This window comes from Heteronotia binoei, chromosome 2, assembly GCF_032191835.1.
Source record: "Heteronotia binoei isolate CCM8104 ecotype False Entrance Well chromosome 2, APGP_CSIRO_Hbin_v1, whole genome shotgun sequence".
Taxonomy (NCBI): Eukaryota; Metazoa; Chordata; class Lepidosauria; order Squamata; family Gekkonidae; genus Heteronotia; species Heteronotia binoei.
The window spans coordinates 51195386-51222587 of NC_083224.1; the positions used below are offsets into that span (position 1 = coordinate 51195386).

Genomic DNA, 27202 nt, shown 5'->3' on the forward strand with positions numbered 1-27202 from the left:
CCTGAAGAATCTCAATACTGTAGTCTGAACTCTCTGCTCACAACCTGAGTTCGATCCCAGCAGAAGCTGGTTTCAGGTAGCCGGCTCAGTTTGACTCAGCCTTCCATCCTTCCGAGGTCGGTAAAATGAGGACCCAGCTTACTGGGGGTAAAGTGTAGATGACTGGGAAAGGCAATGGCAAACCACCCCGTAAAAAGTCTGCCATGAAAACGTTGTGAAAGCAATGTCACCCCAGAGTCGGAAACAACTGGTGTTTGCACAGGGGACTGCCTTTACCTTTTTATCTGGTGCATCCCTATCAAGAGATTATACCTTAATTTTTAAAATGGTTAAGGTAACTTTAAGCTGGTAGAGGACAGCCAGTACTACCTTCTGTAGGTGAACGGCAATAGGAAAGGCAAACTTTCATATTCTCAGTCATCCCCCATTATGATAACAGACTAAAACGTCAATCCTAAATACACTTTTGAAAGATTAAACCTTAATTGAATAGACTGCTATTTAGGTTTGAATAAATTTGTATAAGATTAAGATGCACAAAATATACCTTTTGGGGAGCAGGGTGGGGATGGCAAACAGAGGAAGGGAATATCTTCCATGTGCCCCATTCTCACTTGGAACAACCCAAATTTTTGCAGATTTTGTAGCAACCTCTCCTGTGTTTTAAAATAATGTTTTTGGTGCTAGGGTCATCATGTGTTGTTCTTCCCCTAGTCCCCACTTTTTTGTGCTGCACATGTTATGGTTCCTACTAGCAACACCTGGGCTCATTACAGCAAACACATAATGTGTGAATTTCATATATAGGGCTTTTTTGTATCAGAAACTCCTTTGCATATTAGGCTATACCCCCTTGATGTAGCCAATCCTCCTGAAGCTTACAGTAGGCCCTTTATGATGAGCCCTGTAAGCTCTTGGAGGATTGGCTACATCAGGGGTGTGTGGCCTAATATGCAAAGGAGTTCCTTCTACAAAAAAAGCCCTGTTCATATATATATTTATTCGCCAGCCTGGCTGAATTAGGATTAGCCAGCCTTATGCACATGGATCTTTGAAGATGTGCATGGTCATGTGGTTGTACCTTATGTATTTGTTGCAGGGGGGGGGGGGGACCCTGCTACACCTCGTGTTACTTTCAATGATATTATGTGGAACTTGTCATAAGACTATAGTTTTCACTCTTTTCTGTTAAGGTGATCTGTTTTGCAGTTGTTTGAGTAACTAGCAAGATGAAACAAGACAGGTTTTGGTGCCTCTATGAGGGCAGAACAATTTCAGGGACTGTTCAGAGCGAAAGCAGCCAAGGTCTAATTCCACAAGTGCCTTTTTTTCCATCTTAGATGGACAGCAAGATATTGGACTGGGTGTTACCAACCATTGGAGTTCCGTACTGCAGGAGATTGCTGGGATAGGCTGGGTTTTAACTCAGGGCTGGGTAATCTTTGATGAGTGATCCTTGCTGACATGTATAGTCACACAGGCGAGGATAACTATTTGGCTAATCAAATTTCATGCTCCAGGGCACAGGCTGATGGTGTGGGCGGGGTTTGTCAACATCATCTTGTTCACTGCACAAGCGAGCCTGTTGTATGCTTGAAGGGAGGTCAGAAGCCCTGGGCACAGACAGGGTAGGGAAAACTACCTTTCAACAATGCCCATGCCCTATTTCCTCACATTACAGGTATATGGCACTGCTCCACTAGGGGACACAGAATGGGTTTAGTAAAATTCATTGTGCTTCTGAATCCTTACTTGAGTAGGTATCAGGGCAGGTTCTAGAAGAAACTGTTGCTTTGTGCTTGAACATTTTCCAGTCCTTTGGCATTATGCTCCCATGATAAGACTGCTTGGCTTCTGAATCTTTACACACACATAGGCAAAGGGTGTCTGCATTGTTTGTTATCCATGCACGCTTCCTTCAGCAGTATTGTCCAAATGCTTAAATCTTGCCCGCTGTTAGTTATCAATTTAGACTCCCTAGGCAAATAAAGATGTCTGGTAAGGAAGCTGAGAACAGGTGCTGTACAGATTCTGACTTCTTCAGGTAGCTGCTGCTGAGTGGAAGAAGGTAGAATCCAAAAGCCAAATTCCAGAACCATCTATGTAGCAGCTCAGTGAAGACACACTCAAAGGAAACTGAATACACACTCAGTGAATACACATTCAAAGAAAAAGGAAAGGAAAGGTCCCCTGTGCAAGCATCAGTCGTTTCTGACTCTGGGGTGACGCTTTCACAACGTTTTCACGGCAGACTTTTTATGGGATGGTTTGTCATTGCCTTCCCCAGTCTTTTACACTTTCCCCCCAGGAAGCTGGGTAATCATTTTACCGACCTCGGAAGGATGGAAGGCTGAGTCAACCTTGGGCCGGCTACCTGAATCCAGCTTCCACTGGAATCGAACTCAGGTCGTGAGCAGAGAGTTCAGACCACAGTACTGCTGCTTTACCACTCTGCGCCGCGGGGCACATTCACACATTCAGAGGGGATTCTCAAAAGTTATTCTTGCATAAATAGGAACAACCACCACTGGATCTAGCAGCATTTTCATTTCTCCTTAGCCAGCCCATCTGTTTCTTTCCGGTAGACTTTGGCAAGATTGACAGGCCAAAGTTTCTACCTCTCATTGCTTTAGTATCCCAAAAGTAAGTGTGCATTATCTATTCCTCCAGGGCCTTGAGGTCAAGAGTCGGAGTGGAAATAGGCAGCTTTTCTAGACACGTAGATAAATAATGTCACAGGATGAATAATAGTCCATTAAACCTCTCTTAAAGGGACAGGACATTTTCTCCAGCCTTCTAGCAATCCATAGTGTGTTTCATGTTCACTGCACTACTGCCAATGCAAATGCATGCTACAGTGCAGTGATAGCACAATATCCAATGAAGTGTGAATGCACCCCTGGGTGCTTGCTGCCACCATTATGAAATCTTGACGCATTCCAGCAGGTGGGGAAGAGAGATGGACAAAAGGAACCAGGAGCACAACATATTAGAGAACCTACAACTGCTTTGTTCTTTCAGCAGCAGATTTAAAGGTCAAGAGGGAATCTCCAGGTTGCAACCAGGGGACCTTAGCAAGCAGTCAGATAGATCTGGTCACAGAACAGAAATGTTCAGGTTGCTTTTTTAAAACAGCAAGGCAAAACACTGCATGGAATAATCAAATCGTTCATTTTCTGTGAATGTTGCACATGCTGTGTGTGAACCCTACTGTGTTAAAAGTGCACAGCTTGGTGGTTTTAGTGTGTGAAATTGCTTTGTAAATGCAGCCTGTGACTAAATTTAATTTTAGGGGGAAAACAAAGCCCCTATTTGTGAGCATCTAGCCAAAACAGGAAAGCCAGAGACTACAGTCCTAAGAACCCTTTCCTGGAAGTAAGCCTTAATGAATGAAATGAGTCTTACTTCTGAGTTAACCCACTTTGGATTGTTTCTAGAGTTTCCCTCCAGTAATTGAGACTGTGCAGTTCCCATGCCCATCTCATGCAGCTACCCATAGGAGGACCAACTGCCAAACACAGGATTGATTGATTGATTGTTTGTTGGAGGGGGGAGATTGCTTTGGGCATACTTGTGAGAAAACCTGGGGCACAGCTGAGTGTGTTTTCTGTACAACCAATTTTTTTTTACATAAATATGCAGCAGTCACTCTGGACTCTGCCCCAGCCCACCAAAAGCACCTGGGCTCTACCCTCTAGCACAGGGGTTGTAAGAGCCATATAGAATAAACATCAGATACTTGAGAGCCATGAGATATGAACATCAGAGGAAGGAAGGAAGGAAGGAAGGAAGGAAGGAAGGGAGGGAGGGAGGGAGGGAGGGAAAATAGTTGGGGGAGGGAAAGGCAGAAAGAAATCAACTTTTAACTAAAAAAGCATTCTCCAAGCCACCAGCTAGCTTGGCTTGAAGAAGTGATTTAAAGAGAGAAATGCCTTCTCCAAGCCAGCCAATGGAGTGGTGGGGGCTTCGAGAGCCACACAATATGTGTGAAAGAGCCACATGTGGCTCCAGAGCCGCAGTTTGGCCACCCCTGCTCTAGCACCACATGTGGGTCTAGGTTCTGTTTAGGTGCCAGATTTGTTTTTTTTTTTAAAAATCCAGAGTTGAAGCCTATAATGGTCACTACCTAGGTCACTACCTAATGGTTATCCCAAGAGTCTCGTGGCACAGAGTGGTAAAGCTGCAGTACTTAAGTCTGAACTCTCTGCTCACAACCTGAGTTCGATCCCAGCAGAAACTGGTTTCAGGTAGCCGGCTCAGGTTGACTCAGCCTTTCATCCTTCCGAGGTTGGTAAAATGAGTACCCAGCTTGCTGGGGGGAAAGTGTAGATGACTGGGGAAGGCAATGGCAAACCACCCCATAAAAAGTCTACTGTGAAAACGTTGTGAAAGCAACGTCACCCCAGAGACGGAAACGACTGGTGCTTGCACAGGGGACTACCTTTACCTTTTTTAATGGTTATCCCAGTGCACTAGCTGAGAGTGAGCATCCCTCATTCCCTGAACTGCTGTCTGGATTCAATAAACTAAGGTAAATGTCTGGGTTACAGCCGTGGATGCAATTCAACTGAATTTTTTGCTTCTTTTTTTCTTTTTAGTAAACAGGAAAAAAATCTGTTGAGTTAAAAAAAATCTAGTATAGAGAAGTTAGATGCTCCTGGTAAATACCAAGTTGGTATTGCTCTATGATGAGGAAAATAACTTAGTCTTGGTGTTCTTAGCCATGGCATTATTATTTTTTAATCAGATAATGGAATTCATCCATATCAAGGCTGTTCTTCAAAAAAGGGGGGCTGACTGTGGCCGTTTTCGCACTCACCTCCAGCCGGCGCGACCCCCCTCTTCACCGCGCAGGATCTGCGCGGATTTCGCACTAAATGCCGCAGAGCAGCCTTTTGCGCCGGAAACTCCCGTTGCAAAAGCCGTGCAAACATCAAACTGCTTTTGGGCGATTTACGTTTGAGCGGCAAACTCCCGGCGCAAAAGGCTGCTCCGCGGCATTTAGTGCGAAATCCGCGCAGATCCTGCCCGGTGAAGAGGGGGGTCGCGCCGGCTGGAGGTGAGTGCGAAAACGACCTGTGTTTCTTACCAATGGTCAGAAGGGAAAGCTAACAAAATGTCAATTCAAAGGGGCATTTTTAAAATGTTTGTGATCTGACCAAATCATTTATTTCTGCATTTCCCATTCAAAACTGTATTGGTCATTTTGGTGTTTTGTTCAGTCTAGTATTGAAAACAACATGTCATTTGGACAAAACTCCGGGAGTAGAATATTCTGGCCAGCACCAAGTAGGCCAGCACCAGTGTCGTGATTAATTCCAGAGGGGGAGCTGTGTGTGCGAGAGAGCAATCTCAGATAGGTCTACTCAGTGGGGCTTACTCGCAGGACAGTGGGGTTTTTTTAGGATTACTTAGTCTGTTGCAGGGAAAAAAAAACGAGTCTTGCAGCACCTTAAATATTAAGAAAAAATATTCTGGTAAGGTTTCATGGACTAGAGCCCACTCTAGGTAAGGTTTCATGGACTAGAGTGAGTGGGTTCTCTTTATGTAGGAGGTAATAAAAAGCAAGTATTGGAGTCAAGGGACTGTGAAGTGCAGGGTGAACTGAAACTCTGTAAAATTCAAATCTAATAAGGAAAAATACAAAGACCAATCACTAATTATTCTAAGATAGTTAACACCTGTAATGAATGCAGAGTCTCAGGTTTTATTAAGATATTTATAGTGAGAGAAATCCTAAATCCCAATTTATCAGGAGAAGCAGGAGGTAGTGTGAACCTAATCATTTCCTATGGCTCTCCATAATGTGGGGAAACTGTACTTTCATTATATACAGAGAAAGATATATTTAAATAAACTTTAGCAGTAACTTAATCTGCTGCTGTTCTTCATTTGTATGTGTAGTGAGGTCTTCCAGGGAACAATGTTGATTTATTGACTGAACCCTACTTTCTAATAACTTCTTCCTCAGCACTCTGTTTGCAAAATGCTAATCTGTACATTGCACCACGCACTTTCCAAAGCAGAACCAGCACGTGGCTGCTTAGAGCGCTACCCTGCCTTGAAGGCTCCCCCTTGCCCCTACAGAGTGCTCCTCTGAGCCCGCCTTGAAGGCAAGCTTGTAGGAGTGCTACATAGTGCACTATGCTCTTCGGAGACTTCCAAGGAAGCCTCCAAAGAGCGCACTGTTTTAGTGCTCTCTGGTCGCTTTTGGATTGAAAGTGGCTGGACAGCGCTAAAACAGTGCACTCTTTAGAGGTTTCCTTGGAAGCCTCCAAAGAGCGTACTGTAGGGAAAGCGGCAGCGTGGCAGCACTCCCTCCCTCCTCCTGCCCTGTGTGATGATGTTACTCAGTGATGTCATTGTTCTTCATGCGCGTGAGACTTTCCCTATAGAGAGTTTGCAGGGGGAGGGCCGCAGCTTGGGGGTCTGCCTCAAGCGGCAGAACCCCTAGTGCCAGGGCTGTTCCAAAGAGGCCCACGTTGCACAGTTCTTTCTAGCTTTCCATTGTCAGATGCACTTACATTTTTGAGAAGTCAATCACATTGTTAAAAGGTTCCCTGCTCACAAATGTTCAGTATAAGGAGCAGCCTTATGCAGAAGCCAGCTCTTAATTCAGCATGCATATTATCACTCTGTATTCTTACATACGGGAAACCTTTTCCACATATACTCATCTGCCAAAGAAACTCCACGCATCTACCACAGCCCCACCCTGTTTTTTGTGGAGGATTCTGAGGAGTCCTGAAGGTGTGCATTTGGTTTCCACAGAGCACTGGATGTCATTATTGTCCTGCATAAAATTGAATGTGAGCCACATCCAACATGCTCTTGTGGCTGTATAATGCAGTGAAAGAGCAGTAGTGATGGGCCACCTGATTTTCAGAAAAGCCATAATTGATCTTTTCATTAAGGAATCCATCTTCTATAGCTTTCCAAAGAACTTCAAGGCTTCCTAGAACAGTTTGGAAACCACTGTTTTGGTTCAATAATGTCTTCTTGGGTAGAAGTCTTTCCCAGCTCTGTATCTTAGATCCTTTCAAAGGACACAGCAGGTGTTGAACCTGAAACTTTATGTGGACTAAGTATGTGCTCTGTTACTAAGCCAAGATATTTCTTCCCAAGACCTCTGGCTGCCTTCCAGCTTCTGTGACCCTCTCCCGCTCAGTGTATCCCAATTACAGTGGGATAGAGCTTTTTGTTTGCATCACATTTTCATGAAATTCCAAAAATACATACCCCATAACCCTGTAATGAAAAGAATGTAGTTTCTTGAGCATCTGAGAGTGTGTTCTCTTACTACTAGGTCTTCACAGAATTCAATCTGGGCTAGAAAAGGTGGAGCAAATGTCATGGCTTTCTGTGTTTCATACTGATTTGGGGAAGAAAGACAACAGTGAAGCTTTCAGAGTGGTCTGCAGAAAAAGACTGTAGTGGACTCTGGTTTCTGGATAAATCCAGGCAAAGAAGACATCTGAATAAAATCTGTTTCTCAGTCTGTTGAGGTCTTGTTCATCCATAAGCCTGGGCAAGCTGTGGGACCTGCTGTGTAGGCTGTATTGGCCCTGGGACAGAACCTTAGAGCTGGGCACCAATTAGCAATGATAGTCATTTGGAGGGATGTTTCTGGCTTGGCACAGATACCAGCACATTAATCTGTGCCCTTATGCACAGTTATGTCTGCCATCTCGTTAAGCCAAGATGACAATGCACAGAACGTGGTCTGCCCAATGGCTATAAAAGAGGACTCAGAAAGCAAAGTGTCTGCCTTTGAATCCTAATATTGGTGCACATTGTCTTTTCCAGAACAAGTGAGTGGAAAGATTGATTGTGGTATACAGTCAGGCTTAGGATTCCAGTGGTGGCCATTTAGAAAACCTGGTATGGCAGTATGGATGGTAATTATCTGTGGTTAAGGAATAATTCAGGACTAACATGCACCTAATTTGTGGAATACAGGTGTCCCTCTGGGTAGGGTGGGGGAGCAGTAATGAGTCATTCAGTGTGTAGAACTGGTGTGTAAATAAAAAGGTGTTTTAGAAGTTGGATCACACATAGACTGAAATATGAGATATGTGTGTTTTACTCACAAATAGGATAGGGCCATGACTTAGTGGCAGATCATCTGTTTTTCATGCAGAAAGTCCCAGCATATCCAGTTAACACAATCAGGTAATAAATGATGAACAAGGTCTTTACCTGAGACCAATATTCTCTCTAAGCTGTAGAGCAAAAATTCTATTTTGTGAGCTACTGGCATTAAAGTTGTGAGTTACTACATAAGTTAGTTTGCTCTTGGGCCATTATTCTTGAACTAAGGCAAAAATGTGTGAGTCACAGGCTAAAAACTGTGAGCTAGCTCATGCTAGCTTAGCAGGAACATTGCCTGAGACCCTGGAGAGCCACAACCAACCAAAGTAGGCAGTATTGACAATAGATCAGTGGTTTAACTCGGCATAAGTTAGCTTCATGTGTGGCTTAATACACCAAAATCTAGCTCTAGGAGGCTCTGTATTATGTTATATAAATAACTGATTTCATGTCGCATTTTACTTATTTATTTACATAATTTATACCCTGTAAATGACAGGAAGGAGGGATCACTGAGGAAACACATGATGATTTAAAAAAAAAAATTCTGTAGCTGGCAGAAGACACTAACAGAAGGGGACAGGAGAGTCGCTCTTGGGAGAGACTCCCAGAGTTTCACTGCCACATCCAAGAAGGCCCTCTCCTGGCTTGCCACCTGCCTAATCTCAGAAGGCATAGGCACCCAAAACAGGGCCTCGGAAGATGACTGTAGTGGTCAGGTAGATTCATAAGGGAGTAGGCAGTCATTCAGGTATGCTGGTCCCAAGCCATGTAGGGCTTTAAACATAAACACCAGCACCTTGAATTGTGCCCAGAAGCAAGATAAGGATCCAGTGTAGATGGGTCAAGTTCAGAGTGATCTAGGCCCTACAGCCCATTCCAGTAAACATCCTGGCTGCAGCATTCTGCACTAATGTAAGTTTCTGAATACTTTTCAAGAGCAGCCCTACATACTGTGCTTGTCAGTAATGTAATCTAGATATATTTATGATGTGGTTTCTTATACCATGCCTTTAAAGAGTACAAAGGGGAAGGTGCATTCTTTAGACAGATTCATTGTCCACACTGTGTACTGTGCAGTGCCTCTTGCCCTTTTTAGAATATGACTTGTAATGTGGTGGCTCCTTATTTTAAAAAGCACCTGTTGTTGTTTGTCATCTCTGCAGTGCTTTTACTGTATAGAATGCCTTGTGCTTCTCATTGCATTTATTATTGCAGAAAAAATGTATTATAGCTTACATTGCGAGTATCTTTCCCAAGCTCACCTGGGGCAAGTTTTTCCACCTGGAAAATCAGATTTTTAAGAATGAGGGGCATCTGGGAGCTGAGCTGCTTGTTCTGTGGATTGCTAAGGAGCTTGGGCATCGTGGGGAGCAAAGTGTTTTATGGGTCGCTGCTTTTCTGCTATAAGGTTTGGTACTTAAAATGCCCACTTGGCAATCTTGAGTTTCAGAAGAATGGCATTGAACATGTAGATATCAGCCAGCTACATCAGGAGATGCTTCAAATAATTACATCCCTGTGGTGTGCTTGAGAATAGACTGTGGTGTCCAAGTGGCAGATTCATTGATCATGAGGATTTAATTTGGAGGCCTTTCTGCAGTGACATTGCCTTGCAGTTGCTGATGTCTGAGGATCCATCATCAGGATCCATACGAATCCTTACAGGCTAAGGAAGTGTGTGTGTTTGATTGTCTCAAAAATCAGGATTGCACATTTAATCCCTCTTTTTATTTTACTTTTGCCAATGCAGAATAATTAGTAAACATGACGACAGAGACAGGCCCAGATTCCGAGGTGAAGAATGCCCAAGAGGAAACTCCACAGCAGCAGCTAGAGGCGGCAGCAAGTGGGCCAAATGCAATGACCGGTAGCTCTGTTCCCGCAGCAAACAACCAGGAAGCTGATGCTAACGAGAAGCCAGGAGCCCACAGTGACTCCAAACATGCGGAGCGGGTGAGTTGGGATTGCTTATCTAGAGTACCACCATCCCTAGGGCCAGACCCTGCAAAGGTGTCTTTGGTGTTAAGGATCAGCCCTTGATCATGTGCAGCATTAATAAAGAACAGAGTGACTTTGAGGATATGTAGAGTAAGAGTTCAGAGCCTCCTGCGACAGATGCAGCTTTGTCCTGCAGTGATGAGCAAACCAGTCATGGGCATTCTGAATGCTGCATACCAGGGTAAGCCCCAATAGGCCTTTGGATTCCAAATGCCCATGACATAGTTGACTTATCAGGTGACTATGAATGTCAGAGGCTGATTTGGTTGTAGCTACACATGTGGTGAATAGCAGGTACACACAGTCTATGGCAGCACAGATGGAAATCATCATGAAGTGACTTAAGCTGCTGCACCTCATATGGATGGATGAGCCCTGGCTTTTCTCTCATTGCTAAAATATCATGTCTCTCACCCACAATTTCTTCTGTTATTGGGAAGGATATCTATCTGACTGCTTGCTAAGGTCCCCTGGTTGCAACCTGGAGATTCCCTCTTGACCTTTAAATCTGCTGCTGAAAGAACAAAGCAGTTGTAGGTTCTCTAATCTGTTGTGCTCCTGGTTCCCTTTGTCCCTCTCTCTTCCCCACCTGCTGGAATGTGTCAAGATTTCATAATGGTGGCAGCAAGCACCCAGGGGTGCATTCACACTTCATTGGATATTGTGCTATCACTGCACTGTAGCATGCATTTGCGTTGGCAGCTGTGCAGTGAACATGAAACACACTATGGATTGTTAGAAGGCTGGAGAAAATGGATTTTAGGCAAGTTGTGGCAGCACATTAACTGAATCGGATCATTGGTCCACCAAGGTCAGTATTGTCTACTCAGACTGGCAGCAGCTCTCCAGGGTCTTAATTTCCCATTGAACTTCAGGGTCTCTGTTTCTCTACCAAAACATAATGAAGCAGTGAGAGCAGCATTTCTGGTCCTTGGATATCTTGCTTTTTTCCTGTTCTGATCTCCAAAACCATCATATAGGGGTTTTTTTTTTTTTTTTTAAGTCGATAAGTTGAGCACCTTTACATCTCATCCCAAAGTGCAAAGTTTGGAGAGAAATAGATAACCAGCAGACTTAATGAATTAACTACAAGTCACCAGGATAATCATATAAATAAAATCAATGGTGGGTCCTTTCCCAGCAAGCAAAAGATAACCATTTGAGCCCTTGGCATGGAAGAAGAAGGTTAAGCAGTTCAAAGGAGAGAGCAAAAACAACCTAATTATATAAACACATTTAAAAACCCAAGCTAATGGCTAAAAGTCTGTGTATACTGAGAAGTAGTGTTTCATGCTTACAGCTGCCACATCATTTGCCAAAAGCTAACTCCATCTGATATGCATGGAAATTATCTGTACCGATTCTGGGCCATCTGAGGGCACTTTCCATTTGATAAAATATCTAGCAGCTATTTGATTGGTTTAGAAAATGTGCTTAAAATCACTTGCAGTTCTCCAGAGCTTATCGAACAGCAGCTGTTTGTCATGGGGTGCATGTGCCTTTGAATATTATGAACTTGTCCAAGTCCTAAGCTTCAGTCATGGAAGTACATTTCCTTAAAATCAAAAAAATATTGTTCTGAATAAACTTGTTTAGAATTGGGAATAAAACATGAGCTGCAAACAGCTCTGAGGTACCCCAGTAAATTAATCATTCTTGCAATTTTCTTTGCATCTTTTTGTTGACTCTGTCTTGGGATTCTGCACGCTCCCTCTAGGGCCTCTGTGCTCTGGAACTGCACTCTAGAATCCACCAAATCCTAATGTGCCCCTATGACTTTCATGAACAACCAGGCAAGATTGATCTCCCCAAATCAATTGTATAGCAGTCTTTACCTTCTGCAGATGCACACTGGAGTGTTTCCCCTATTTTTCTTTGCTGTTCCTGGATTTAATGCAGGATGATACAAATTCAGAGAATCCACTTTTTAAAACTTGTGTCATGTTGAGGCTTGTGAAGCCAACCATTCCTATAAGCAATGGACAGACAGTAGCATTGGAAATAACAATATAATACAAGCTTTCTCACTGCATTCACTTCTCTTTGTCTTGTTTCTAGAAGATAAGAGGTGAAATGTTCTTTCTCCATTCATGTTAGGTGATGAATCAGAGTCCTCATCAGATTAGAATTTGGTGGGGCAGCATAGTGTTGCGCAGAGTTTCTAGATTCTGAATGCTATCAGATCTGATCATTTTCAAGTTAGGAAGGGATCGAAGAGGCTGTCAGAGCCCAAAATCAAGCAGGCACTAGACTGTCCCTCAAGAGCTGAAGGAGATTAATCCACCAGCCAGAATGCAGGTTCATGTCCTTGAACCAGGAATGCTGGATTCCCTTTGCATAAGCTGCCTTCTGGGTCTTTATTTCCCCTGGCAATGGTGTCATAACCCTCCCTCCCATTAGCTTGGCCTGTCCATGCCCCACTCCCCTCAAAGTAAAGAAGTTAAAGGGATTTTGCATGATCAGGAACAGGAATATTGCATGCTGTCTCCTTGTTCTCCCATCAGGAATAAGAGGCTGCTCCAGAGCGCTTGAATCATTGGTTCAGACGGTTAAAAACAGCAGGCACCCCGTCCCACACCAAATGAGAGGTTACCTTTGAGGGCTTCATCACAGACTCCCTTAGGCAATTTCTCATTTTCTGATGGGAGGGTGTCTGCAAAGCAGGACTTTTTTTGTAGTAGGAACTCATTTGCATATTAGGTCACACCCCCTGATATAACCAATCCTCCAAGAGCTTACAGTAGGTTACAGTTACTGAGCTTACAGTAGGTACATGAGGGAGTGTAGCCTAATATGCAAAGGAATTCCTGCTACAAAAAAGCCGTGGTGCAAAGTAAATAAAAATGATGTGCAGTTCTCTTGATAATCCTCCCCCCATCTTTCATTTTGTAGGAAGTGAAAGTGAGGCCTGCTCGGTAAGAAGCAGTGCAACAATTTGTACTAGTGAATCTGGAAGGTGGTACCATAACAGCAGCCCTGAGGCTGAGCAGTCCATGGGGCTGTTCCAGAGTCCTTGAATCATTAGTTCAGATGGTTAAAAACAGCAGGCACCCCGTCCCACACCAAATGAGAGGAACATGGTATGTTAATGTTCCCTAGGCTACTTGAAATCAAGAGTTTATATTCTCATTAAGTTAGGAATTAGAAACAAGTTCACCACTTTGAGGCCCTTTCAAACAGTTTATCCAGGAGCCACAATACAACAACAACAAAATTTTATTTATATCCCGCCCTCCCCGCCGGGGCAGGCTCAGGGCGGCTAACAACACAATTCAAGTTTAGCTATACAGATAGATAAAATTACAGTTAAACAACATGAACATTTAATTAAAAATCTGCTTAAGTTTTAAAATTAAATTAAATTAATAAAAGTGCTAATGCTATGTTTACTTTATGTTTGCTTTTATGATGGCGGTTTCCTTAGCAATTTCCATTTTCATTAGCGAAAGCCAGTCGGAAGAGGAAGGTCTTGCAGGCCCTGCAGAACTGTTCAAGGTCCCGCAGGGCCCACATTTCCTCTGGAAGTTGGTTCCATAGGCTCGGAGCTATAGAGGAGAAGGCCCGATTGCGGGTACATTGCAACTTCACCTCTCTCGGTCCGGGAATAGTCAACAGGTTTTTCCCGGCTGACCTCAGTGCTCTCTGGGGTTCATATGGGGAGAGATGGTCCCTAAGGCAGACAGATCCTCGACCATATAGGGCTTTAAAGGTAATGACCAGCACTTTGTAACGGACCCGGTATATAACTGGCAGCCAGTGCAGTTCGCGCAGCCCAGGCTGTATGTGTTCTCATTTAGGAAGCCCTAACAACAGTCTGGCCGCTGCATTCTGCACCAGCTGCAGCTTCCGGGTTCGGTACAGAGGCAGCCCCATGTAGAGGGCATTACAGTAATCCAGTCTCGAGGTGACCGTTGCATGAAGCACCATTGCCAGATCTTGGCGCTCTAGGAAGGGAGCCAACTGCTTTGCCCGCCTTAGATGGAAAAAGGCTGACTTGGCAGTGGCTGCAATCTGGGCCTCCATTGATAGTGCAGGCTCCAGTAAAACTCCCAGGCTCCTAACCCGGTGCGCCACTTTTAGCGGCGCCCTGTCGAAGACAGGGAGAGGTATTTCCCCTCCCCGAGCGCCCCGACCTAGACAGAGGACTTCTGTCTTCGCTGGATTCAATTTCAGCCCACTCCTCCTCAACCAAGTTGCCAAATCCTGCAGGGCCCAGGTTCAACTGAGAGATCCCCAGAAGTGTCCCATCTGAGTCATATGATGCATTGTGTTCTGTGTGCCTACTGCCTTGGAGAAGCCCTTTTGCAGAAATTCGTTTACAAAGACTGGGGTTAGCAAATGTGGTATTTTTCATTACAGAGGACGCTGTGTGAGAACGAATTGTTAGGAACATGCAAGCCTCTCTCTCTCTCTCTGTAATTCTATCAAAGGGCAATATTTTTGTGGTTAAAATCAGCCTTCTGCCAGCCTCATTCCCTTGGGTTCTGTGTCAGACATTATTAGTGTAAAGGGTTATAACTACAGCAAGCTCTGATAGTACTGTTGAGTGCTGGATTGATGTCCAGGACACTACCAATGGGAAGAGGCTTCTTTTTCTAGCTGCAGTGTGGGCTGCAATCTGGCCTCCAGAGGGACTTTGGTTTTTGTCTAAGTCACCTGTGGAGAGTGCGAAGCCGTGGACATCTTTATAGTGCTTTGATGCTGAAGCTTAACAAGAACCAATTTGCCCGCTGGAGATTATTGCAACCACCTGGGACTACATCTATTGCTTTATGGGGGTTTTACTTCCACACTTGGATAAAATAGATAAAACCTTGCTGAGCACTAGCATCACAAAGAAAGTGAGAAAATGGCTATGTATACATTATGCTCACTGGGGATTTTATATCCCTGGGTTTTATTGGCAGGTTTTAAATGGTTGTTAGTTTTAAGGATCTTATATTTTTTTTTCCATTTTTTAAAATCTTATTTTATTTTGTGAGCCGCCTCGTATCAGGTCTCAGAAGAAGCAATATTAATGTTATGAAGAAAGAATAAGCTAAAAAGTAAGGTAGGGGAACAACCAGAATACGAGAGATGTTGCTTTTGTTTTCCCATAATAGTATAGTAATGTCCTTTTGTGTTAATATTATAGAACAAAAGTCCAAACACTTAAATGCACAAATTTTCTGCAAAATGGAAAACAGGAATAAGAGCGCTGTGTGTGGTCTAGGGATCAGTATAAACCATGTCAATAATGCAGTTAGAGTCATAGAATCATAGCGCTGGAAGGGACTTCCAGGGTCATCTAGTTGTATGCATATAAATAAAGGTAGTCCCCTGCTTTGCAGAGGCTGCCAAGCTATTCGGCCTAGAAGTTAGTATGAAGAAAACAGAAGTTCTCCACCAGCCTGCACCCCAGGAAGATTATCACCCTCCCTGCATCACTGTGGGTGAATCAGTTCTGAAGACAGTCCAGCAGTTCAGCTACCTGGGGTGCATAATCTCCTCAGATGCCAAGATCGATAAGGAGATTGACAACAGGCTGGCAAAGGCAAACCGTGCATTTGGCCGACTGCACAAAAGAGTGTGGAGCAACAAGCATCTGAAAAAAGGCACAAAGATCAATGTTTACAAAGCGGTTGTGATGACAACCCTCATCTACGGCTCCGAATCGTGGGTTTTATACCGTCATCACCTGCGACTCCTTGAGCGCTTTCATCAGCGCTGCTTTCGCACCATCCTCAACATCCACTGGAGTGACTTTGTGACCAACACTGAAGTCCTCAAGAGGGCGGAGGTTACAAGCATCGAGGCACTGCTGTTGAAGACGCAGCTGTGCTGGGCAGGGCATATTTCTAGGATGGAAAACCACCGCCTTCCCAAGATTGCTCTGTATGGCGAACTTTCCACCGGCCATCGAAATAGAGGGGCACCAAAGAAGAGGTACAAGGACTCCTTGAAGAAATCCCTTGGCACCTGTCGCATCAACCATCACCAGTGGTCTGACCTAGCCTCAGATCGCAAAGCATGGAGGCACACTATCCACCAGGCTGTCTCTTCCTTTGAGAATGCACGCATAGCTGGTCTTAAGGACAAAAGGAGATTGAGGAAGAATCGCACTGCTACAGCACCAACCCCAAATCAGACTTTTCCCTGCATCCACTGTGGCCGGACCTGCCTGTCCCGCATTGGTCTTGTCAGCCACCAGCGAGCCTGCAGCAGAAGTGGACTACTGCACCCTTCTTAAATCTTCGTTCGCGAAGTCAAGCCGAGAGAGAGAGAGTCCCCTGTACAAGCACTGGGTCATTACCGACCCGTGGGTTGACGTTGTATCACATTTTCACAACAGACTTTTTACAGGGTGGTTTGCCATTACCTTCTCCAGTCATCTACACTTTACCTCCAGCAAGTTGGGTGCTTGTTTTACCAACCTTGGAAGGATGGAAGGCCAAGTCAGCCTTGACCCAGCTACCTGAACCCAGCTTTCACCAGAATCAAACTCAGGTCGTGAGCAGAGCTTGGATTGCAGTACTGCAGCTTACCACTCTGCGCCACAGGGCTCCTCATGTATATAAATAGAGATGGGTTAATCTGATTCTAACCTAACTTTCAGGGTATATTTAACTGGCACCAAGGAAGGTTTCTCTCTCTCAAAAAACCCCAGCAAGAATGGGTATTTGGGGGTAGAGGGAACTTCCCTTTTAAAAACAAACATGGAAGCCAGCTATTAAGTCATAAACCAGTCCTAGCAAATAGAAGTTTCAGATTTGGTCATGCTGTTCCTCCAAGAGCATAATTTAGCCACTTCAGTTTTCTTTATTAAGATTGCCTTATCTTACACATTCTTCTATCTCCCTCCCTGTCCCCTTACAAGGCTGTGGACATGGATGAAAAAGACTACAGTGAAGCAGATGGGATATCTGAGAGAACCACCCCCAGCAAGACTCAGAAATCACCTCAGAAAGTCACCAAAAAGCTCAAGAGTGCCATCTGCAGAGTGACCTTGCTTGATGCCTCAGAGTATGAGTGTGAAGTGGAGGTAAGCCAAGAGGCCGTGTTCCCTGTTGTGGATTCTCTGACTGAACTTTTAAACCTGATAATAAGGTTCGGGAAGCTGTATATTGTAATCTACAGCATTGTAGTCCCTGAGTGTCAGCATCCAGTATGAGAGAGCCAACAGAAATGCACTTCAAAAATATGACAATATATTAATCAGATCATGGTTTTTGCTTTGCCAGAGATTCATGACTATGTGCACGCACTTCACTCCCTGTAGGGATGCACATGGCAAACCAGTGTGACTCATGCATTTCTGAGCGTGGGTTGCCTGCTATTTGTATATTATGTTGAAAATGAAGTATAGGCCTCTGTGTGTGAGAGAGTGAGCCTTGTGTAACTGTGATCCTGGCTGGATTCCCTCAGGAGGGGAGGGTATTAATAGCATGCAGTCAGGAAGTTTAGGCCATTATAAAACCTTGCTGCAGAACCTTATTTATAAAGATGTTCCAAATTAGCTCTTTTAAAATTTTTCTGTGGGTTATTTCCACTTTCCTGCAGGATGCAAGGATACCTGAGCAGAATTATTGTTCCCTAATAAAATGCATAGAGCACATTCATTTGTCTGTAAAAGGAGGGGTGCTATCTTGAAAGACCTTGTCAGGAAAGGAGAAGGAGACACACATGTCCCTGCTGTAGGCTGTGAATGCAAGAGGATCTGCAGCAGAAAGTGTTTCTCCTCTGTGTGAACGGGCCACAATCTGAACTCCTTGACAGGGGAACATGTTTGCTCTCTGCTGCAGAGAGACCCTCTTCTCCTTAGGGATTTTCTTCTTTTGTTGCTAGGCCTATAAACAATCAATACTTTGGATTTTTTGAAATCAGGGTTACTCCGGTAGCACCATAGAAAGGAAGAATGGGGACACACCCATAATACCTACAGATCCCAAAGCAGTATGTAAAGAAGAAAAGTGTTTTGTGTGTGTGTTTGTGGTGTGTTAGAGTAACAACTGGCAGGGAAGAAGCAACAAAGGGGTTATAGATTATACTCATGATGTTGCTTCCAAATTGGGAGTTACAGATGATCTACGAATTAAGGGTGTGCAGTTGCACGCTATTACACAAGTGAGAAGATGCACAGGGCTATCTACCTCTTATGTAATAATAATAATATAATAGATTTTATTTGTATCCCGCCCTCCCCGCCTAGGCGGCTCAGGGCAGCTAACAACATTTTATGCATTTACAATTAATAGATAAAAACTTTGAATTTAGCAATTAAAAATTAAACATATAAAAACCAGTTAATAGATTTAAAATACATCATTTAAGTTAATTTAAATTTAAATTTTATCTGGCAGTAGTAATGGTTAGTTCTGTGACGCTGATTCTGCCAGTTTAAATAGTTCGATAGTAATGTAGATGGCGGATCCTTTATTCACAGCAGTTCAGCAGTCGATGTCGATATACGCTTGTTTGAAAAGGACGGTCTTGCAGGCCCTGCGGAACTGGTCAAGGTTCCGCAGGGCCCGCACTTCCTCCGGTAGCTGATTCCACAGAGCAGGGGCCGCAGCTGAAAAGGCCCGAGCTCTGGTGTTTTGGAGCTTGACCTCTCTTGGCCCAGGGATCGCCATTTTATTTTTTCCCACTGACCTCAGTGCCCTCTGGGGTTCATATGGGTAGAGACGGTCCCTTAGGTAGGCTGGTCCTCGGCCATATAAGGCTTTAAAGGTAATGACCAACACTTTGTACCGGACTCGGTATGTAATTGGCAGCCAGTGCAGTCCGCGCAGCCCCGGCCGTATGTGCTCCTGTTTTGAGAGCCCCAACAATAGCCTGGCCGACGCGTTCTGCACTAGCTGCAACTTCTGGGTCCAGCATACAGATAAGAACCCTGATCAGATCAAAGTTCTGTCTAGTTCAGCTTCCCTCCCCCCAACACACACACAGTGGCTGAACAGATGCATCCAGAGAGTATGTAAGAAGGCATAAAGCCCTCCCTACTGTTGTTTTTCTACATTTAGTGATTATACCATTTTGCCATCATGGCTAGCTGTTGAGAGACATATTTTTCATGAATCTCCCTTTTAAAGCCAGAGTAGGCACATTCATTTTAAATAGATGTGTGTGCCTTTGCAAAATACATAGATGTAGGATTGAAAACACATAGATGGGCCTAGCTGCTGAGTGTTCTGTGCTTGGGCATCTATATAGAAGAGAAGTCACGCTCGTCTGTGTTACTCTGATGAAGAAACTAAAGCACAGACATTAAAGGATTTGTTCAGAAGCAGGGAGCCCTCTGAAACAGGTACAGTGAAGTACATTGGTTCTTCTGAGACACATACTGTATGCTGTGTCATGAGCAACTGAGGGTTCTGTCAGCCTCTGTGAGGAAAGGAAGGGAGAGATGATGATGACCCTGCTGAGCCATTTGGCTGGTAGGGTCTGGCAGCTGAGTAAAGCTGTAGTGAGACCTCGGCTAAAGTTGCTCGAGAACAGTCTCCCCACCCCAGCCTGAGTTTTGCTGAGAGGCTGAGTCTGTCATGTCTTATTTGCTCTCTCATCAGTTATAATACTGTTGGCAAAGATGTTGAACACCACCTCCCCCCACTAGCTTCTGGATAATTAGTATTTTGAGATATTCAAACATCACTTTCCACTTAGAGCAACAGTAGCTATGCAGTGACTCACCAGCCTTTGCCAATTAAGGCAGCATCTTTTGTTGGGCCAATTTAGTATGGGAAATGCGGAAGCAAATAAAAAAATCTGAGGATCACACATCTCTTCTTCAAGAAAATGCTGATGAGGAGAAAAATAAAAGATAATGTGTAGGTGAATTGGTACATGAGTATGGGGGGGGGGGGGTTGCAGGTAGTGTGAATGACACAGAAAGGGAGAACAGCTATTACTTTCCAGTTACAGCAGCTACTGGAATGCAGTGAATTATTTGCACATAGTACTTCAGCACAAGCACAGATTTTTTTTATGTTTTCCCCTGCAACAGTGTAAACTGTTCACATAGTTTGGTGGGGGGGGGAGTATGGTGTATCCAGGGTCTTTTCTGTAGAAAAAGCCCAGCAGGAACTCATTTGCATATTAGGCCACACCTCCTGATGTCAAGCCAGCCAGAATTGAGTTCCTGTGCATTCCTGCTCAAAAAAAAAAAAAAAAGCCCTGGGTGTACCTCTTGCATGCAAACAGGTTACTCTGTTGAGCTATTTAAAGTTGCCGTCAAGTTACAGCTCTAACTTCCTCTCTGGCCTTTAAGGGAGAACTTCTTTTAGAGGGAGTGAGCCAAGATTTTTCCAGAAGATGGAGAGTAGAAACAGAAGCTTGGCTCCTGTTAGCCCTACCCCGGATGGCCCAATAGCCCAATCTCATCAGTATCAACCCTGATTAGTATTTGGAAGGGAGACCACCAAAGAAGTCCAGGGTTGCTATGCAGAGGCAGGCAATGGTAAACCACCTTTGTTTGTTTCTTGCCTTGAAAACCATATGGGATCCCCATAAGTCAGCTGCAACTTGATGGTACTTTCCACCAATGTTAGCCCTGGTCAAATGCTTATGATAGGATTAATGCATTGTGGCAGGGTATTGACCTGTTTGTTGGTTGGTTGACAAAATCAAGGGAGATGCCATCTCAGGTACAGTTTGGTTAATAGAAGATTAGTCTGCTAAGACCAGATGGATTTTTATGTGTTGGTTCTTGATTGATTGGTAATAGCATTTGCTGAGTTCCTGGCCATCAGGTTTCAGTCCTGTTCCTGTTTCCAAGCTGAATTTGTTACTTATGATCCTTTAACTCCTTAGTTCACTTGGACTCAACATAAAATAGGGAATCTGTCTTCCCATACCTTCTCAAGTGCTCATTGAGATCTAAGGCCTTGCTTGAAGAAAGTACAACCAACTTGTTTGTATAATGGAGCCTTTCTAGTAGTGGCCCTTGTCCCACAAAAGGCCCTCACCAACCTTGATTGCTATCTGATAACACGGATGAGCAGTGTTAAATTCATAATGTGCTGTGGAGACTAAGGCTGAGATCACACATACTAAATAATGCACTTTCAATCCACTTTCAATGCACTTTCTAACTGGATTTTGCCAGTTCACACAGTAAAATCTATTTGGAAAGTGCATTGAAAGTGGATTGAAAATGCATTATTTAGTTTGTGTGATTGCAGCCTTAGTATATTATATGATTTGTTTTAGTTACCATTTTTACTGATATTTCTGATGGATTATTCGTTTACTTTATAATGAAAGACGTTTTGATTCATTTGGGGGGGAAGGTGGTTAAAAATGACCAGATAAATAAAACGAAGTAAAGGACTGAGGAGGGAGGAACCAAAAAGGATCAGAGGTAATCTTTGATCCCGGCACTCTCAAAGCCAGGCTCTTTAGCCAACGGTGAGGTTCTGAGAGGGAGCTTTACTTACTGCCGAAGAGCTGATTGCTATAGAGATGAAAGTTCTCTTAAGCAAAAAGAAAAAAAAGGAGGTGGAGTAGAATACATTATTAAAGGAAATTTCAAAGCCACAGATGTTTTTGCAGACCTAACAGGACTCATGGAATTAGACGTCCTCTGAAGACACTGGTGGATCCACATCACTCTACTGTTTTGCCTTACCAATTACCATGTACAAGGCACTGAAATTTGAAGCCAGAAGGGTTTACTGTCTTTATTACATGATCAATTTTTATAGGGAGGGGGAGTGATTGGCAGAAATCTGCAAGGAAATGGGAGTTTCAAGCAACAATGGAGAGCTGAATAAGTTGAGGCAAAGGTGGTTCAGAAATAGCTTTGTTAGATAAATGAGTATAAAATAGAGAGATAAAGCTTCACCCAAGAAGGGGAGGGGACAGAATGCATGATGGAAGGAGAGGAGGGTGATTTCTGCACAGGGACAGGCTTGTGCAGTTTATTCATTGCTGCTGAAGCTGTCGTTACAGTGCGGGGACAATGGGGCTTCCATACAGTAGGTTTCTCCAGAATTTACTTGCTCCAGTCCTAGTCCTTCAGCAGCAGCCATTTCTCCTCTCCTCAACCAAGGGGCTTTTTCATCTAAAAATCAGCAATTGATTATTGAATATAACATTATAATAATGTGTGTGATAGGTTCTCTGAATTCCTAGCTTTCCTTTTTTAAAAAAGTCTGTACCTCCTTTCATTGTGGAAAGATGCCTTTCCACTTACAGTTCAGAGAGCCTGGTATGTATATAATTGTAACAGTATATTATTATAATGTTATTCAGTTGCCAATTTAAAAAAACAACAGTGGCAGGGGAATGAAATGGTTGGAGGGGAAGGTAGGGTCAAGGAAAATGGCTGCCATGCAGGTAGGAAAATCCAAACTTTCCCACCCACATGGCAGCTATACAGACTTTATTGCAGTCTTTCCCAAAACTTCACGGTTTGGAAAAGATTGGAGAAAAGCCAAGGAGACCCTGTGTGGTATAGAAATGTACTATGATGCTCTGGGGAAGCAGGAAAAAAACTTCTGCTTCCCAACAGTGACAAACCCAGGGCAATTATCCTCTGTGGAAGTGGCTGAGATGAACTTGAATAGAGTAGAAGAGGAAGAGGGGACATACATAAGTAGAAATGAGAGATAATATTTTGTCAAGACTGAGCTGAGGGCTAGAATCTCCACACTGATCCAAAGCTACCATAAGTGTTGCTGAGGTCTCCTCTTTGATGGGGAATTAGCAAGAGGATGACCCTGGTAGAGCTTAGGAGGGATTTTTTTTACCAATTTATGGAGGTCCAGTCTCAAAATAAAAGCTCCAAAAGTAAAATAGTTTTAAAATGTTTACTTAGGAAAATATGTAAAGATACAATCACATATCCAAGCAATCAAACACTCACAAACAAGAGGCTAGGAAGAATAGAGATTATTTATAGGGATTTTTAGGGTTTGTAGAAGCCGGTAGTACTGTGTGAGAAGAGAAGAACTGGGGTGATGTTAAACACAATGACATGGAGAAACATGAGTTTAACAAAGGCTTCTTAAAGCAAATAGATATGCCATATCTGGCAGTTTCCTGATCAACATATTACTCCTGCAGGCAATTTAGGAAGCCTTGATGTTAAAGAGGCCTGTCTCTTTCACTAATTTCTACTGCATGCTGTCATTTATGAAATTTCATCTCCTGGACCTTCTTACAATTAAAACAAACAGACAAACAAACATTTTAAATGCCTAAATTGATCCAGTGCCTTTTGCTGTGCTGGTTAATGAAGAGTCTTCGCATACAATGAAGTGCTTCTGTGGGAAAATGTTAATTGCTTTATTGAAAAGGGCTTCTGTTGGGGTTTATTGCACTGTGCTAGAATAGCTGTTAGTCTGCATTCTGAGAACCTCTCTGTGCTAGTACATCAGGACTTAGAATCAGGGTCTTCAGTTGTGAACCTACTGTCACTGTCTTCATAATATTCCCATACAAGTGTCAACTGGATAAGCTTTCAAATGGAGAGCTATTTTGAAGTTTCATGTCTGTTCGTTTATCACCGTTAACTTTAAAAAACCCAGCCATTAGTGACACGGCACAGTTCTTTGTGTGGTGAGACTGCTGGAGTGGTCCATTGCCATCTTCTCTAGACAGCTTTCAAGGTTGCTCCTAGAAAAGGGAAAAGGCATAAGGCCTTCCAGAGCTCTGCTATGCAAAGGATATGTATCTTTTATGCACAGTGGCAAATTATTTATTAAAATCTGCCTGTCCACCCAGCCCCTTCTCTCTGTGTTCCTATTCCTTGCTTGCCTGCTAACTGTGCTCCCTCTTACACTCAGAGTGCTGGTTTTTTGTTTTTTTAATGCGCCAAAAGGAGCTTTCAGCCTCTGTTACAGTTGTCTCTTTTGGCTCTTTTATAATTAGGAATGGCTTCTGCAAAAATGCCTAAAGCATTCTTTGCAACTTGGCAAGGTTTTTCCAAGGCACTTTAAAGAGCTACAAAACTTAGAAATGGTAGCACAAGCCAGGAAATGAGTCCTATAAGACTCTCATAGCTGCATGCTGTGCCTTTTTCAAAGGGGGCCCTTGATAGGCCTCCACATAAGTCTTCCACCTTGGCCAGGAGGAACACTGTGTTGCTCTTTCCATCCTGGGAAAGCTAGCTGCCATGGCTCAGAAGAGGTGCTACTGCTAATTTTACTGGACCAGTTGCTAGAAATATGCAAAGAATTGGGTTAGTGGCTTAAGGGAGCAAGCCCAAGCAGGTCAAGTTGAAGTCCTATTTTAGTTAGTGGAGCTTATTCCTAGGATTGTAACCCAACTGTACTGCTGCCCTCTTGTAAATCTTTCCTTATTCAACAATTTGTAGCCCTGTGGGCCCTGTATAGGACCTTAAAAAAAAACTTCCAGTGTATTCCAGGAAACCAAGTTATATTTTTGTGGGGGGGGGGGGGTATGGTCAGGTATCCGCAGTTTTGCCTCTGTTCTGTGTGGCTCCACAACATACTTTGGGAAGAGAAGGAGAATGTATTTCAGATGGTCTTTTGATTCTTACACTGCACGTCTGTGTCTCCTGCAGAAACATGCCCGGGGCCAAGTGCTCTTTGACATGGTCTGTGAGCATCTCAATCTCCTGGAGAAGGATTATTTTGGACTCACGTTCTGTGACTCAGACAGTCAGAAGGTATGTGTTGGTGGCTCTGGGGAATACCTGTGCCATGTCCATTCAAGATGTTCTGCTCAAACTGGATTTCCTCTGACATGCTGTTGCTTACCATTTCAGAACTGGCTGGACCCCTCTAAGGAAATAAAAAAGCAGATTCGCAGTGAGTAGCCCAAAAATAATTGTGTTCAAGATTTTTCAGTCCATAAGGTATATGGATTCAGCAATGTCCATGTACCTTTCATTGATGGATGCAATGAAGAAAGTAAAATGCTCCCCTATTCCCTTAGACACCATTTGTAAACCATTCAGCTGCTGCGCTCAGAGGGACTGATTTTCCAAGGAGATCTTGAGGAAGTGAGGAGAGAACAGTAGATGTTGGCTGGGGAGTCATATCTTAAAGTTTAATACCTGAAGTTTTCCAGTGCTTCAGACCAGATTAGTAGTTTGCTAAGAACAGCCTCTTGTTTTCTCAGTGGCCAACCAGAAGCCCCCAGGAGGCATATAAGCAGGGGCCTTGATGTATCTACCCACCCACTGACTGGTAATCAGAAGTAGACTGCTTCAGAATATGGAGGTTCGACTTGTCTTGCACTGAGCTGTCCTCACTGATTCTGGCTCTATCCTCCGCTGCAAAGCTTGCCTGTGTGTGCTTGAGTGTGCAGTATTGGCCTTGATGGTGGCGGACATAAGTTCTAATTCCACCACATGGGTGGATTTCAGCCATTTGAACTTTTGCTGTAACACCATCTTTTGTCAGTCACTGTTTGTTAAATAAGAGTGATAGTGGTAACAAGCCTGTCTGAAAGGGAGGTAGTCATAGTGATGACTCTAGAGCATTTTGCATGATGGAAGCACTCTCTCAATTAATAACAGTTCTAATAATGTAGGCCTGGCCAAGCAAAATGATGAGACATATACTGTGGAAATAGTCTGATCTTTTGTGATGGATGCAGCCATGCTGTGGAACATTGCATGTACTAAGTGGACTACTTGTATCCAAGCAGGGGTTCTCAGGGGTGATTTTTGTTCATGGTGACTGATTTACAGCTTTTTAGACTTCAGTCTTCTCTGAGGTGATTTCTGTTCATGGGAACTGATTTAGTGGTCTTTAGACTCCCAGTTAGCACAAATCTGGAGAAGAAGCACTCTAAAGCTCTATTACTAGCCCACTGCCTATAAGCATTAAGAGATCGTTCCTGCTTCTCAAAGGAACTCCTGATGGCACCTGGCTTTTTTGGCCACTGTGTGACACAGAGTGTTGGACTGGATGGGCCATTGGCCTGATCCAACAGGGCTTCTCTTATGTTCTTAACTATAGAACTCCCCTACTAAGAAACAACATGTTTATACTCAGCACTGCCCCCTTCTGTTAACACCTCCCCCCAGCAGTGAAGTAGGTATGTCTGCTATCTGCCTCAGCTGGATGCAGACACATAGCCTGAAATCCTTGCTTAGACCCCTCCATCTCCAAATCCCTGCATATCAGCCTGCACAATCCTGACAAAAAGATGTCATGAACAGAGATCTCATGTGCTGGATAAAGATACCCGCAGAGCAAATAGCTTAGGCTGACTTAACTCGGTGGAGTCTCTCTTTGTATAGATATATAAGGAAGAGTAAATGGTGCCCTCTGCTGAGATGTCAGCAGGCAGAAAAGTGTGGTGATTGGACCTGGATCCTATGGTAGTACTATTAGCTTCCCCACCCTTTACTGCTAGAAGGAAAAAGGTTCCTCTTTGGGAATGGGTGTACTGAAAAGCCAAATGTGGGTATGTTTTCTGTGTGGTGCTTCAGATGCTGCGGGAGGTCTTTCCCTGATGGCAGACCCCCTGGGAAACATGAGACTGTTTCCATGGCAACAGCAAAGTCACGGTCTGTCTGTGCAGGGAAGGCTGTTCCACTGTGTCATAAGGCCTGAAATGGCAAATGCACCCTGTCTGTTGCCTCAGCCACAAACATCCAGTCAAGTCAGGATCCCTGCTGCCTTTGAAGAGTTTGTTTTCTCTGGATACATTTATAGATTCCTTAGAGACTTGAGGGGAGGGTGTGAGAGACAGCCCAAACCATAGAAACACCAGTTGGAGATGTGTGCTTGGGAGAATACTCTCAAACCTGGAGTATTGTGTTCAGTTTTGGGCAGCACGATTTAAGAAGGATGTAGACAAGCTGGAACATGTCCAGAGGAGGGCAACAAAGATGGTGAGGGATCTGGAGACAAAGTCCTATGAGGAAAGGTTGAATGAGCTGCGCATGTTTAGCCTGAAGAGGAGACGACTGAGAGGTGATATGATCACCATCTTCTAGTATTTGAAGGGCTGTCATATAGAGGATGGTTAGGAGTTGTTTTCTGTTGCCCCAGAAGGTTATACCATAACCAGTGGGCTGAAATTAAATAAAAAGGGTTTTGGCTAAACATTAGGAAAAACTTGCAGTTCAGTGATTCCACAGTGGAACAGGCTTCGTTGGGAGCTGGTGGGCTCTCCTTCCTTGGAGGTTCTAAACAGAGGCTAGATGGTC

General features: G+C 43.8%; 1 protein-coding gene across 8 annotated transcripts in view; it reads left to right on the forward strand.

The window, feature by feature from the left end:
* Positions 1-27202, forward strand: part of EPB41L1 (erythrocyte membrane protein band 4.1 like 1) — a 223780-nt gene that overhangs the window by 148974 nt on the left and 47604 nt on the right. For all 8 annotated transcript variants that reach the window (XM_060230954.1, XM_060230956.1, XM_060230949.1 and 5 more), the window contains exons 3-6: positions 9845-10047; positions 16949-17113; positions 24599-24703; positions 24803-24845. In XM_060230954.1, coding sequence (XP_060086937.1) covers positions 9859-10047; positions 16949-17113; positions 24599-24703; positions 24803-24845 — 502 coding nt within the window. In that variant the 5' untranslated portion in view covers positions 9845-9858. The remainder of the gene's footprint in view (positions 1-9844; positions 10048-16948; positions 17114-24598; positions 24704-24802; positions 24846-27202) is intronic.